General features: G+C 44.7%; 1 protein-coding gene across 3 annotated transcripts; it reads right to left on the reverse strand.

Annotated features, from left to right (window-relative positions):
• Positions 1–2,022: 2,022 nt before the first annotated feature.
• Positions 2,023–11,825, reverse strand: RNPS1 (RNA binding protein with serine rich domain 1). 3 transcript variants are annotated; one of them, XM_081338361.1, is made up of 8 exons: positions 11,784–11,825; positions 8,135–8,308; positions 7,297–7,452; positions 6,289–6,480; positions 4,888–4,990; positions 3,814–3,967; positions 3,306–3,447; positions 2,023–2,480 (listed from the first exon to the last, which is right to left on the reverse strand). In XM_081338361.1, exons 2-8 carry the CDS (start codon positions 8,203–8,205, stop codon positions 2,375–2,377), a joined length of 924 nt encoding a protein of 307 aa, XP_081194487.1. In that variant the 5' UTR covers positions 8,206–8,308; positions 11,784–11,825; the 3' UTR covers positions 2,023–2,374. The 3 variants fall into 3 exon arrangements, with proteins under 3 accessions (XP_081194487.1, XP_081194489.1, XP_081194488.1); XM_081338363.1 differs by having other exon boundaries at positions 11,575–11,808; XM_081338362.1 differs by having other exon boundaries at positions 11,571–11,801.
• Between the last annotated feature and the right edge of the window lie 1,219 nt (positions 11,826–13,044).

Raw genomic sequence — 13,044 nt, forward strand, 5'->3', positions numbered from 1 at the left:
TGCTGGAGCAGGGGCTGGACTAGAAGACCTCCAAGATCCCTTCCAGCTACTATTCTATTCTTATTCCATTACGTTCCAATATTCTATTCTAATTCTATTCCAATATTCTATTTTATTCTATTCTTATTCTAATTCCATTCCAATATTCTATTTTATTCTATTCTATTCTTATTCTAATTCCATTCCAATATTCTATTCTATTCCACCCTTCAGTGACATAAATCTAGCCTGTCGGCTTGCTTATTGAGGCCAATTTCTTCTGATTCTAATTCTTTTGGAGCACCAACAGGTTCCTCGTTTGCCATTTCACAATGAACTGTGAGGCATGTTAATAATAATAGATCACAGATGATTATGGATAAACCCTAGAATCCATGTGTTTCTATATGGGTTACTGCACCCACACAACTGCCTGAATTTGTACACGTTAAATAGTGAAGAAAAGGTTTGAAACTGCAGCTTGCTTCATATTATCGGCCAGAGTTCTTGGCTGCTGTCCACACATGAAACAGTGGATACCTACAAGATGTTGGTAACAGGGCACCTGAATTACTCATGTTAACTCACATAATACATTATTATTACATTTTCAATCATCTGGATCTGGTCTAATCAACAAGCAGAATGAAGTAGGAGTGTATGTGTGTACGTCTGTTAACCATTGTAGCAGAATATAGTTAGCACTGACTTCCAGCACTTCCTCCGAAGAGCGGAAACAGAAAAGATTTAGAGACATGGGTATGTGCTTTCTTGAGAAATCAATGGGTTGATACCACAAACATCTTGAAGACAAGATCCCTAGAAATTACTGCAACAGTAATTCTACTGATTAGACAGATTTACTCAACTCTGCATTCACAGTTACTATCCAAGTCTTTGATCTGAGATTAACTGCCCTTTCCATAGTTATTAACAGAGACTGCAAGAGCCAATCATGTTTAAAATGTCTATGGCAGCATTTCTCAATTCTGGGAGTTTAAGTCCACCATGCCTTAAAGCTGCCAAAGTTGAGAAACATGGTCTATGATGGGGTAGGCAACCTTGGCTCTTTTATGATTCATGGACTTCAACTCCCAGAATTCCTCAGCCAGCCATGCTGAGGGGAAAGGGAGAGGTTTCCAAGCTGAGCCAGGCTGGCTCAGGAATTCTGGGAGTTGAAGTCCACGAGTCATGAAAGAGCCAAGGTGGCCTACTCCTGGCCTAGGCCGCTTTATGACTCATGGACTTGAACTCCCAGAATTCCTGAGCCAGCCATGCTGAGGGGAAAGGGAGAGGTTTCCAAGCTGAGCCAGGCTGGCTCAGGAATTCTGGGAGTTGAAGTCCACGAGTCATAAAAGAGCCAAAGTTGCCTACCGCTGGTCTATGGAGTTAAACTATTAAGTATGTTTCTTCGCCCCAATATAGTGCCATCCACACACGCGGTGACAATTCATCTTACCTGCGAGTTGCAGTCCTGACCCAGAAGACACCAGGTTAGGGAAGCCTAATCTAGACACTCTGAACAGCTTTTCTGATCCTTGTTAGTGGTAAACCAGCATTAGTTGCAAGCTTATTTGCTAAAATATTAGACCACTGTAATTTTCAATGAGCAATAATTCGTTCACACCCTAAACCTTACTGGTTTATTTGTCATTCTACACAAGTACAAAACGCAACATGACTACAAGATGCCACCAAGTTATACGAAAATCAAACTTTATAGTAATGACTGTACAACAGGCTGAAGGCTTTCTGGCCTTTGAGAAACTGAACCTTGGTTATTCCAATCACGAAAATCCTTGCTCCCACCCACCTCCCAAACAGAGATCAGGAAAATACGATGTTTCAGCTTGTGTGTTTTGCACATCTTCTAAAAAGCAAAAGATTTACAGCGTCGTTGGCAGGAACTGAGTTTTTTTCCCCCGTTACCGCTAATAAGTTTAATTTAAGGGGTGTTTTGAGTGTGTCACAGATTCAGGAACCAACACTGCCAACAGCCAAAATGTAACTTTGGGCACGCAGGAGAATTAGAAACGAAATGGGGAGGGGGGGTTATAAAAATTTACTGATTTAGTGAAAGGGGACAAAGATGTTTTGACACTGAGATATACGTCCAAGCCATTTTGGCATGTCTTGAGAAGCGACCAATTTTCTCGGGAGTTGTAAAGATTTGTGTCTAAAATAACAAATTCATTTTGAGAATGTCAAAACCAAAGGAACACCTCCACCCTACCGGATGCAAGATTCTTAGCTAGTTTTATCATTTCTCAAAGGCTCCTTTGCTTTATTCTTTAAAAAAAAAATTTCTTTAAAAAAGATACCATTTTAAATGGGTGCGCTTTTAACTTTAAAAAAAAACACAAAAAAAACCCCCACAGCTGCCTAGTCCTGTGTTTTATCGAGAAGAATTGGAACTGGATCGGCTGCGGTGACGCCTCCGGCCTGGAGATCTGGATCTGGATCGCCTGCGAACTGGGGATCTGCGCCTAGGAGACCTGGATCTGAAAGGAAACAGATAAGAGGGAAGGGCTTCAGCTGAAGAAGAGCTGCACGTACTTAGTAGAGCATGATCAGCCCAATTCAGAGATGTTTCATAGGCTATTTATTTATTGTCTGCCTTTTTCTGAAGAGAAAACTCAAGTTTCCTGAGTGCATTTGGAAGGGCGCAGGCGGAGATAGGTATCCCTCCATAATAAAACCTAGGAGAGAGATCCACTCTGATGATCTCAGTAATGGCTCCCAAAGAAGGGGTTTCGAGAATCCTTCTGACAATTGAAAACTTTAACAAACTGGTTGCGACAAGTTACATACTCTTCCACTACGAAAAAGACTGCTTCAATGAAGGTGCGTGAGCGGAAGGGAAAGACGCACACCAGATTAACCACAGTGGCCCCGGCCTTACTGTGAAGGGATTCAGAGGCAACGCAAGAGCCATTAAGGAGAGATCTGGAGAAGAGTCCAAAGGTTGAAGTCAGTGTGAAAAGTAAAAAAAAAAAAAAAACTCCAAATAATCCTCCACTGATTTTGTTTGGTACAAGACGAGACGGACAAGAGAAATTCTGACAGCTTTTAAAGATGTCATGACACCCTATAAGACCACAGAGTGGCATTTCAGGAATGTCTTATTTCAGACATGGCCAGGGGTAGGCAACCTTGGCTCTTTTATGACTCCTGGACTTCAATTCCCAGAATTCCTGAGTCAGCATGGCTCAACTTGGAAACCTCTGACTCAGGAATTCTGGGAGTTGAAGTCCAGGAGTCATAAAAGAGCCGAGGTTGCCTACCCCTGGACATGGCACCCCCTATCGCTGATTAAGGCAGCCTACCTTCTCCTCATGCGTGGCGGCGAGCGGCGCCACATAGGGGGCGGTAGCAACATCCTTCTGGGAGGGGTAAAACGCCTGGGAAGAGGCCTTGGTCGAGGAGCTAAGACAGCTGTGGCGGTAATCTCCTGCCCATCGATTTGACCTGTTTGGATCACAGAAGAATATCCGGAGCGCTGTAGCCATCCAACATCTCTAGGAAGCACATTTTCTAATTCCGCCTACTTCAAACGCCAGCTGGCCATAACCCACACGGAGGGGGGGGGAAACGCAGGGAGCGGGCCTCGGGAATGGATGGATGCTCAGTTGAAGTCAATAGGAAGGACACGTCAGTGAGATGGACGTTTCCCCACCACTAGCAACGTATCTTTGTAAAACAGGGTTTCTCTACCATGGCAACTTGAAGAGCTGTGCATTTCAACTCCCAGAATTCCCCAGCCAGCCATCTGAAGTCCACAGGAGCCCCCCCCCTTCCCTCCTCCCAATTTTCCACGTTTTTCCGGACACCTACCTCCGTCCATGTGTTTCAGTGCCTTTTCAGCATCGTCCGGATTTTCAAACTCTACGTAGGCATAGCCCCTGGAAAGATGGGGGTTGAGCCTATCTGCTGGCATATCGATCATCTTGATCTTTCCGTAAGTAGAAAATATCTCCATGATGTGATCCTTCAAGGAAAAGAATTCCAGGCATCACTACCTATTCCCATTACCTTTAGTCTTCCTAAATGAATGCCGAATGAGAGACAGCTGTGCCTTTAACTGAGATATAAGCACACCAGCGAAATCCATGCCGAGGGATTTGCGTTTCACGTTTGCCTGCCTTAGTAAAGGTAAAGGTTCCCCCGCACATGCGTGCTAGTCGTTTCCGACTCTAGGGGCTGGTGCTCATCTCCGTTTCAAAGCCGAAGAGCTGGCGCTTGTCCGAGGATCTCTCCGTGGTCATGTGGCCAGCATGACTAGACGCCAAAGGCGCACGGAGCGCTGTTACCTTCCCACCGTAGTGGTCCCTATTTTTCTACTTGCATTTTTACGTGCTTTCGAACTGCTAGGTTGTCAGAAGCTGGGACGAGTAACAGGCGCTCACTCTGTTACGCGGCACTCGGGATTCGACCCGCCAAACTGCCAACCTTCTGATCGACAAGCTCAGCGTCCTAACCCACTGAGCCACCACGTCCCTTTTGCTGCCTTACTTTAGCTAAAATATATTCCTGTTATGTATTTACAGGAAATACAGAAATACTAGTGGTGATAGAACCAAGGGTTTAAGACAGCGAGCTCAACTGACAGGCGCAATTAGGTTCGCTATTGGAAAAGCGTCAGACAGCAACTGGGCGTGTGAAGTGGGGGAAAAGCCTCTTGTAAACTATGGAGAACCACCAACAGAACAGACAAAAGAGTGAATTAGGCTGATCAAATGAGTTATTCCACCTTGAAATCACACCGGGGTTTTTCATGAATCCAGCTCAGTTCTTTTACAGCTGGATTCCCAATTCCCAGAGTCCAAATTAATTACGACTTTGATTCTGCTCCTTCAGGGTCTAATTTTCCTTCGTTTGGAATCCAATTAAGCAACTGGCTACAATTACCTTCGTGACATTTCTGGTAAGCCTTCCCACGTGAACCTTTGTGGGCTTAGGCGAGGGACTCCTCCTCTTCCGTTCTTTTTCATCTCTCTTGGGTGGTTTAGATCTGGAGAAAACAGAGAAATCGTTATTTTTGTTGTTGTTTTTTTCCTAACGAGCAGGCTTGTAATAAAAGCCAGCGGCTGGCTACCATTTAAACGGCATGCTATTTAAACAACAGGCTGTCTGGATGATATAGGTTTCAATGAAGTTGTCAAACCTTCAGACATGATAGGAAGGCAACTGTGTTAAATCTATGGCAGCAAAAAACATCCAGTAGTTTGGTAGCATCTCTTCTGATTAATAAATGCTATTAAAAGGCACCTGCAGTTAGATGTAGGATTTAAAATGGGGCGGATGGGGGGAAGGCTCAAGGTTGACTCAGCCTTCCATTCTTCCGAGGTAGGTAAAATGAGGACCCAGATTGTTGGGGGCAATAAGCTGATTTTGTAATAATGCCGCTTGGGGTGTGTGTGAAAGCCCTAATAAGCAGGCATATACATAGAATGAAGGCTATTGCTAAGCACATTGATCTGTGCTTCTTAGATTGTAAGCCGCCCTGAGTCTTCAAGGGCGGGATATAAATGGAATTTTTTAAAAAAAGTTGATTATGCAAATTCATGTGAGACTGATTACAAGTATCTTATCAATTAACAATTGCAATGTGATTAAAACATTTTTTTTTACATCTGCATAAACCAAACTATCAACTCTTCCCTTTCCTCCCAGTTTAAATTCTGTATGTCTAGTCACTCTGCATCTGATAAAAGGAGCTGCATCTTTTGAAAACTTTTGCCTTTTAATAAAATGTTAGTTGGAAAAGGTGCTACAAGATGCCTAAATTTAGGCCTTTAAAAAAAAAATTAAAAAAAAAAACAACCTGGCATTTACAGCTTTAAGACTTGTGGACTTCCAACTCCCAGAATTTCTCAGCCAGCATGTCTGGCTGAGGAATTCTGGGAGTTGAAGTCCACAAAGCATAAAAGGGCCAAGTCGCAAGATCCCTGGCCCACAACCTTCTGCATTGTAACTCTTTGTTGATGACTTACCATTTCAGGTAAACGTAATCAACTGTTATTTTCAGTAATTACACCAACGAAGATTTAAAGCAGAGTTCCCCAGAGTGGTCAACATCATCTCAAGGATTAATGGACTATCCAAGATAATCATTATTACGATTAGTATTCATATTACTATTAAAATAATATGGGGTTGGGGGGGTGGGGTCGATGGATCAGTGAACTGAAGAGTTTGGGAACCCCTGATTTAAAGCAATGGGTGAAAATTAGTCCTCGACTCCCAAGACTTTAAGCCACCTCGTTCAAGTCCAGATTTACCACATTCCCCCAGGCGATGCCCACTCACTTGGAACGGGATCGTCTCCGATTGTCGTGTCTTCGTCGGGAAGGGCTTGGAGAGCCCGAAGAACTGCTGGAGCTGGAGCTACGGGAAGTGCTCGAACTCCCCGAACGGCTTGAGGCAGACGAGGAACTGGAGCCACTGCTGGACCCAGTGCTGGAACTTGACCCTGAACTGGAGGTGGAACTTGAACGAGACCTGACAGAAGAACAGCAGCAGCCATGTTATCACCAAAACCGAGCAGAATCAACTCTCGTGATCTAGAACAAGGGTCCTCAACCCCCCCGGTCCGTGGACTGGTACCGGGCCGCGGCATGCCAGCAACCGGTCCGCACAAACAAGCAGAGCCCCATCCGCAGGATGCAGGCAGCACACACAAAACCACGCACCCTCCGGTCTGCGGAAAAACCTCTTCTCTCCACGGAACCGGTCCCCGGTGGCCAAAAGGTTGGGGGCCTCTGATCTACAAGGCTTGCAAGAAGCCCTCGTAAACCCCACACGTACTTTCGCGTGCCTCAGTCAAGAAAGAGGAATTGAAGTAATGTTCCTTCTTTTTTTTTTTAATGGATCGTTTCCATCAAAACCTTAACAGTAAGAATGGGAGGCTAAGACCAAACCAGGAGAAGGCCCTTCACGCTCACCATCTCCAAAATTCCTCACCGGGCAATGAATGGAAATAATTAATAATTTAGTTGATTGTTAACCATCTCAAACAAGTGACCCTGGGCAACGTACGCATCCAACATAAAAATGACGAAAGCTATTCAAACAGTAGCAAGTAAATATTATACGGCACCAAGTAAAACGGTGAGTATTCGTGTTAACACAGGCAGGAAATGGGGCCCTTCACGTCCTCGGGGCCCCGTATCCAGTTGTGGGACAAGCTTTGCGGTAAACTCTGAAACGCTGCCTCCCCACAAGGACTCCTCCGGAAGTGAGTTTCTAGTTCCCCAGAAGCCACAATGTGGCCCTGCGCTTCGTACGCTTTTTCAGGGATCCCGGGATCGCGCGTACCTGGTGCTACTGCTGCCGCTGGAGGCGCTGTGCCTCTTGCGGTTTTTGTCACGCCCACGGTCTTTTTCGCCGGACTCCTTTGCGGCTGGTTTGTCCTTCGACCGGTCCTTGGATTTCTCTTCAGTCCGGTCTTTGCGCTTGGTCGGAGACGGAGCCCTTTTAACAGAAAGGCCAGAGAGTTATCGTCTTAACTTCAGCTGCCGGACAAAAGCAGGCCACGGTGAGCAGGCCACGGAATTCCCAGCCTGCACCCCATCGGGGTGGGTTCGAAGAAAGGCAGAGCCACGCAGGGAAATTATGAAAGGAGCCAAGAGAAGCATTTCCAATTGCAGGCCGTCTGTCTAGCGACCGTCGGAAGTTACGGTGGCATTGGGGGGGGGGGAAGGGGACTTAACAACCTTTTTTTTTTCTCACACTGATGACCACTGTGGCATCCTCACAGTCAGGGGATCAAAATTTGGAAGCTCGGCAAACTGACTCCTATTTATGACGGTTGCGATGCCTCGGGCCAAGGCCAACACCTCTTGTGACTTTCTGACAGGCAGTCGATGGGGGAAAAGCCAGGCCCACGTAACCACTGTGTTACTAATTTAACAACTGCAGTGATTCACTTAACAACCCTGGCAAGAAAGGTCGTAAAATGGGGCAAACCTGGCTTAACTGCCTCGCTTAGCAACAGAAATGTGGAGCTCCACTGTGGTCGTTGCAAGTCGAGCATTATCTGTACTCATGGTCCCGAGGAAAGTCCTAATAGGCTGCAAAGATCTCTCCCCCTTCCCCTTTCCCACCCTCCAGTCCCTGGGAGAATTTTGGCCTTGAAAATTCAGAGGGTGGTTACCTAGTGCTGGACTTTTTATTATTTTCTTTGATGGCTAGCAAACTCTTCTTTTTCATTCCTGACAGTTCCATTTTCCACTTCGGAGTCCCAAAGCAGCTCTGGGGGGGCCTCACTTATCTGAAAGCTTACTTCTAACGGATCCCTAAGCGAGTGCAAGAAGCTCCAGAGAGCAGCCTAGGGACAAGATAAAAGCATTGAGAGACAAATTAACATACAGGCAGGAGGAGGAGGGAAAAAAATCTTATTTGATAAGAACAGCTGGTGGTATCAACCAATATTCACGCAAAGCACTGGGTGGACGTTAACAGCAAATTACTTGGCTGAAAAAATGGCACCTGCTGAATAATCTAAATCAAGTGTTCCCGATCTGAGCAATTTTAATTTGTGTGGACTGGAGAATTCGGGGACCTGAAGTCCACAGAAATTAAAGTTGCTCAGATGAGAAACACTGATCTAGGTTGGGTATTTTAGTAGATACTGTATTTGAATAGCTTCTAAGGACCACTAATACTAAACAAAGAAAGAATGCGCCGGGGGGGGGGTGTTTCGCCACCATCACAAACAAGTTTTTCTGTCTAAATTTTTCCCAGAATTGTATCTTTAAATTGGGAGGGGGGGGCGCAGGGGATATGAAAGGAGCGTCATTGAAGGCTGCATAATTTTGGGGATTCGGGCGTCCCCTTGGTTAGCTTTGTAGGAGCTTCCGACACAAATACGGATGGGATCTTTAAATAGGAAATTAAATTAAAAATTATATATGAATAAAATTAAGTGTTAATAAAATCTGAGGGCAGGGCTCCCATACTTACAGCTCCTGCTTAAAGAACCTGGGATAAGTGTGATCCAATCAAACGTGATCAGTGGTTAACAGCTGAACTTTATATGTGAGCCAGACCTGGCTATCCAACAAATCATAGTAAAATAAACAATTCTGCACTATGTTCTAACCCAGGCATGTCAAACTCACAACGTCACGTGACGTCGCGCGACGTATCGGAGCTTTTTCCCCATTGCCAGCAATGGGGTGGGCGCGGTTTCGTTGTGATGCATCCGGCCCCGTGGGCCGGCAGTTTGACACCCCTGTTCTAACCAATATAGATGCAATAACTTTTCTATAGCTTTTAATCTTCAGTATAAGATACAGAGCAGCATGTTAAAAGATATACTCTCTATTCAATAGCATGTGGTATAGGTAATAATTATATTTGCATATATTTCTACTTAAGTACATGCAAGCATTTCCCCAGCAAAGCTGATTGGGGCCACCCTTTTGGAAAGAGGAAGAACTGCTAAACATATTTTAATCTTTGTACTACAATTTTTAGATATCGGGGCACTATGAGATTATTTGACTATTTAGATACTGAAATACCTTAGTTTGGAATGCTATAAGCACTTGCCTCATCTGGAAAGCATAAATTAAGGGAGTTCTGTTAGTTATGACATCCTGTTGGCATCTAAACAAGCCTGCAATTTAATATTTTTTAACAGACGGAACAAGGTATTTTCTTACTGCACAATTTAAAAAAAATATTCAGATAACATTTACTTTTTCTCACTGCTACTCTCCCTACCCTACCTTTATTTCAACCCTCATATCAATCAAGCTCCACCACTATCTCTATTTCCCTTAGCTCCTTAAATATGAAAGGAATACAAGTTACAGAACCACCCTGAGATTTTATTCTGAGCGAGCATCCGAATCCCAGCCTATCCATCAGAAACACTCATATGGCCTTTTGTAAAGTTGGGAGAACCATTTGGAAGCCACCAAAGCAAGTCTTTTGAGTTTTATTACACCGATCTAGCTATCGTGTTATATCTCTGTATTACGCATTATTATGTATTACTTTGCGTTATTAATTTATTTAGCGTATGGCAGGTCACACACAATATTAAAAACATTTCATATTTACGAGTTAAAACAGTTTTAAAAAGAAGCAGTAATAAAACCTAAGAGGAAACCAGAAACAGCATTTCAGAGTTTGATGTCGAGTTTGGAAATCCAGTCAGTAGCTACCGTTGTTAGGCAGAGGAAGTCCTTAAAATCTCCTAGGTATTTTCTATTAATGCATTCCTTTCACTATATGTTGGATAGTCTGTCGGGAAGCCCCGCAATCACATTGCACTGAAGATGTCTTCCCCCATTTATACAAAGAATCGGCACACACCCCATGTGTCGTTCTAATTCTATTGTATGTCACCGATGTGTGTCGGGGTAAGTCTTGGTGGAGCCTTGGTGGAGCAGTGGGCTAATGCCTCCTTAAGTAACACCAGCTGCCTGCAATTAGTGCAGGTTCGCGTCCCACCAGGCTCAAGGTTGACTCAGCCTTCCATCCTTCCGAGGTAGGTAAAATGAGGACCCAGATTGTTGGGGGCAATTAAGCTGACTTTGTAATAATGCCGCTTGGGGGGGGGGGGAAAGCCCTAATAAGCAGGCATATACATAGAATGAAGGCTACTGCTAAGCTTGTAAGCCGCCCTGAGTCTTCGGAGAAGGGCGGGATATAAATGGAATTAAAATAAAAAAAAGTTGAACCCTGGAGGTATACTATTAGGATTAATATGCTCGAAAATATCTTGGGAGGCATAGTTATTCCATGCTTCCATCCGCTTTTGTGTGGTGCTCTGATGTTCGGCCAGCAGCTTAAGAGCTGTGAGGAGTGGTGGATTTCTTGACTTTAATCGACCTCTTAAGAGATCAGAGGTATAGGCATGAATGGGTAGAGAAGAGTTTAGCAGGATCTTACTATACTCCCGAATAAGAGCTTCTTGTCGTCGTAAGTGTGTGTGTGGGGAGTATATGGCTAAGAACTGGACAGCCATTTGTCTGAAATGGTATAGGGTTTCCTGCCTTAGCAGGGGGTTGGACTAGATGACCTCCAAGGTCCCTTCCAACTTATTATTATTATTATTATTATTATTATTATTATTATTATTATTATTATTATTATTATATTATATTAACTGGTAGCCAGTGAATAGGTGTTTTATAGATTTTATACACCCAGTAACTTTGCGTTATGATACACCCCGAAAACTACCCAGAATGCAACAGGATTGAAGTGGTGCATAATTCCATTTAAAAAAAAACAACAACTGATGGGAGGACACAGACCTGCCTCTCCCCCGCTTCAAAAAAAAAAAAAACCAAACAAAAATCCCTGGAATAAATCAGATTTCTTTTTTTGGCAAAAGCGACGGCAGCAAACCGTGTAAAACCTTACAGGGCGGGCATTGGTCCGGCAAGTGGTGCAAAAATGACTTTCAAGTTCTGCAGCGGACCATTGGGGGAACCCAGTGCCTTCTTTTGCCCCCCCCGCCCCCCCTAAAAAGGGGGAGCAGCTCCAACAGCCCCCCCCCTCCCCGGGCCAGGAACTTGCTTTGAGCAAGAGGCCAGAAAGGGGCGGAGCCAGCTTGGTTCTACGTCACTCACCCACCCGTACGCCGCCCCGTCCTCCAGATTCAGAGGAGCCTCCCCTCCCCACTTTCCGTCCGGGCTTTCCGTCCTCCCGAGGCGGGCTCCCGCTCCTCCACGAGGCCGACCGTGCCGAGAAGGCCCTCAGCGGCTCGGCGAACCGCTTCCCGGCGCTCTCACGGCCTTTCCCGAGCCAGATGGCGACGGATTCGACCCCTCTCCGCGACTTACATCCTCAGAGATCGCCCGTTGCTCTCCTCCGTCGCGCTCGCGGTGACGCGATTTGCCGCCTTCCGCAGAGCTGGGCGCAGGCGGATGGCGTCAAGACGGCGACGGGGAAAAGGCGCTGGAATCCTTGACGCCTCTGTCTCCAAGGTTACGGCTCCTTTTTTTCCCCCTCCCACTTTTTTTTTAAAGGGCCAGACAGGCGAATTTTGCTGTTGGCGGGGTCGCGTTTAGGAGAACGCCGAGAAAGCTAGATTTGCAGTTGATGAGTGCGTGCAAAACCATGAGAATAATCAAGTTGCAAAACAAAAACCCAATATTCTTTTTTTTTTACTGGACTGACAGGCATTTTAATTATATTTACAATTTTTAATTTATTTTTAATTTTTAATTTTAATTTATTGCACAGATGATTTTAATTTTATTTTTATCTTAATTTCTGTGCTTATTATATGTTTTGTTGTTAGCCGCCAATAAATAAATAAATAAATAAATAAATAAATAAATAAATAAATAAATAAGTGAAAATCTCCTGATGTGTTAGACCACAACTGTCATCAACTACCATGGTTTGGATCATGGGAGTTGTAGTACATAGGACTTTTCATCTTTTCGGGAACCGAAAGGGCTTAGCGCTGTAGCAGGTTCTAGATTTTGCAGAAGACCATGCTAGCATGCAGTAGGTTCCAGATGTTTGGGGAGACTGCTAATAACATTAGCAGGTTCCAGATGTTGCAGAAGACCGCTAGCATCACAACAGATTCCAGTAGAAGATCTAGCCAGAAATCTGGGTAGAAGATGTTGCAGAAGACCATGCTAGCATCACAACAGATTCTACATGTTACAGAAGACCATGCCAGCACCACAGCAGGTTCCAGGCGTTGGAGAAGATCTAGATAGAAATCTGGGTAGAAGATTTGCAATTGCAACCTGGAGAAACGACTCACTTCGCAGCCTCTGGATGGCATTACATCTTATGGTGAATGTTGATATTAAGAGGTTATGAAATACACAGATGGATCATGCATCAAATTTCTCTCCAGCTGCCTTGATGGGATGTAGGGCTATCCTAGCACTGTGGGCAAAGCTGAACAAATTTTAACCATAAAATTATTAGAAGTGGTTGGCCCTCACTTTCTTCATCCTAGGGCTGAGAGATGGACGGGCTCCAAGTCACACCCAACTGGCTTCATGCCTAAAGCAGGACTAGAACTCACAGTCACACCTGGTTTCCAGCCTGGTGCTTTAACCACTTACCCGAAACTGG

Source organism: Vipera berus (genome assembly GCF_964194415.1).
Source record: "Vipera berus genome assembly, chromosome: 13".
Taxonomy (NCBI): Eukaryota; Metazoa; Chordata; class Lepidosauria; order Squamata; family Viperidae; genus Vipera; species Vipera berus.

Bases quoted from the DNA above. Each gene is read 5' to 3' on its own strand.
- RNPS1 (XM_081338361.1), bottom strand. From the start codon at position 8,205: ATGGAACTGTCAGGAATGAAAAAGAAGAGTTTGCTAGCCATCAAAGAA. The intron at 7,453-8,134 runs GTAACCACCCTC...TTCTGTTAAAAG, and splicing joins AATAAAAAGTCCAGCACTAG to GGCTCCGTCTCCGACCAAGC. The intron at 6,481-7,296 runs GTACGCGCGATC...TTCTTCTGTCAG, and splicing joins AGCGGCAGCAGTAGCACCAG to GTCTCGTTCAAGTTCCACCT.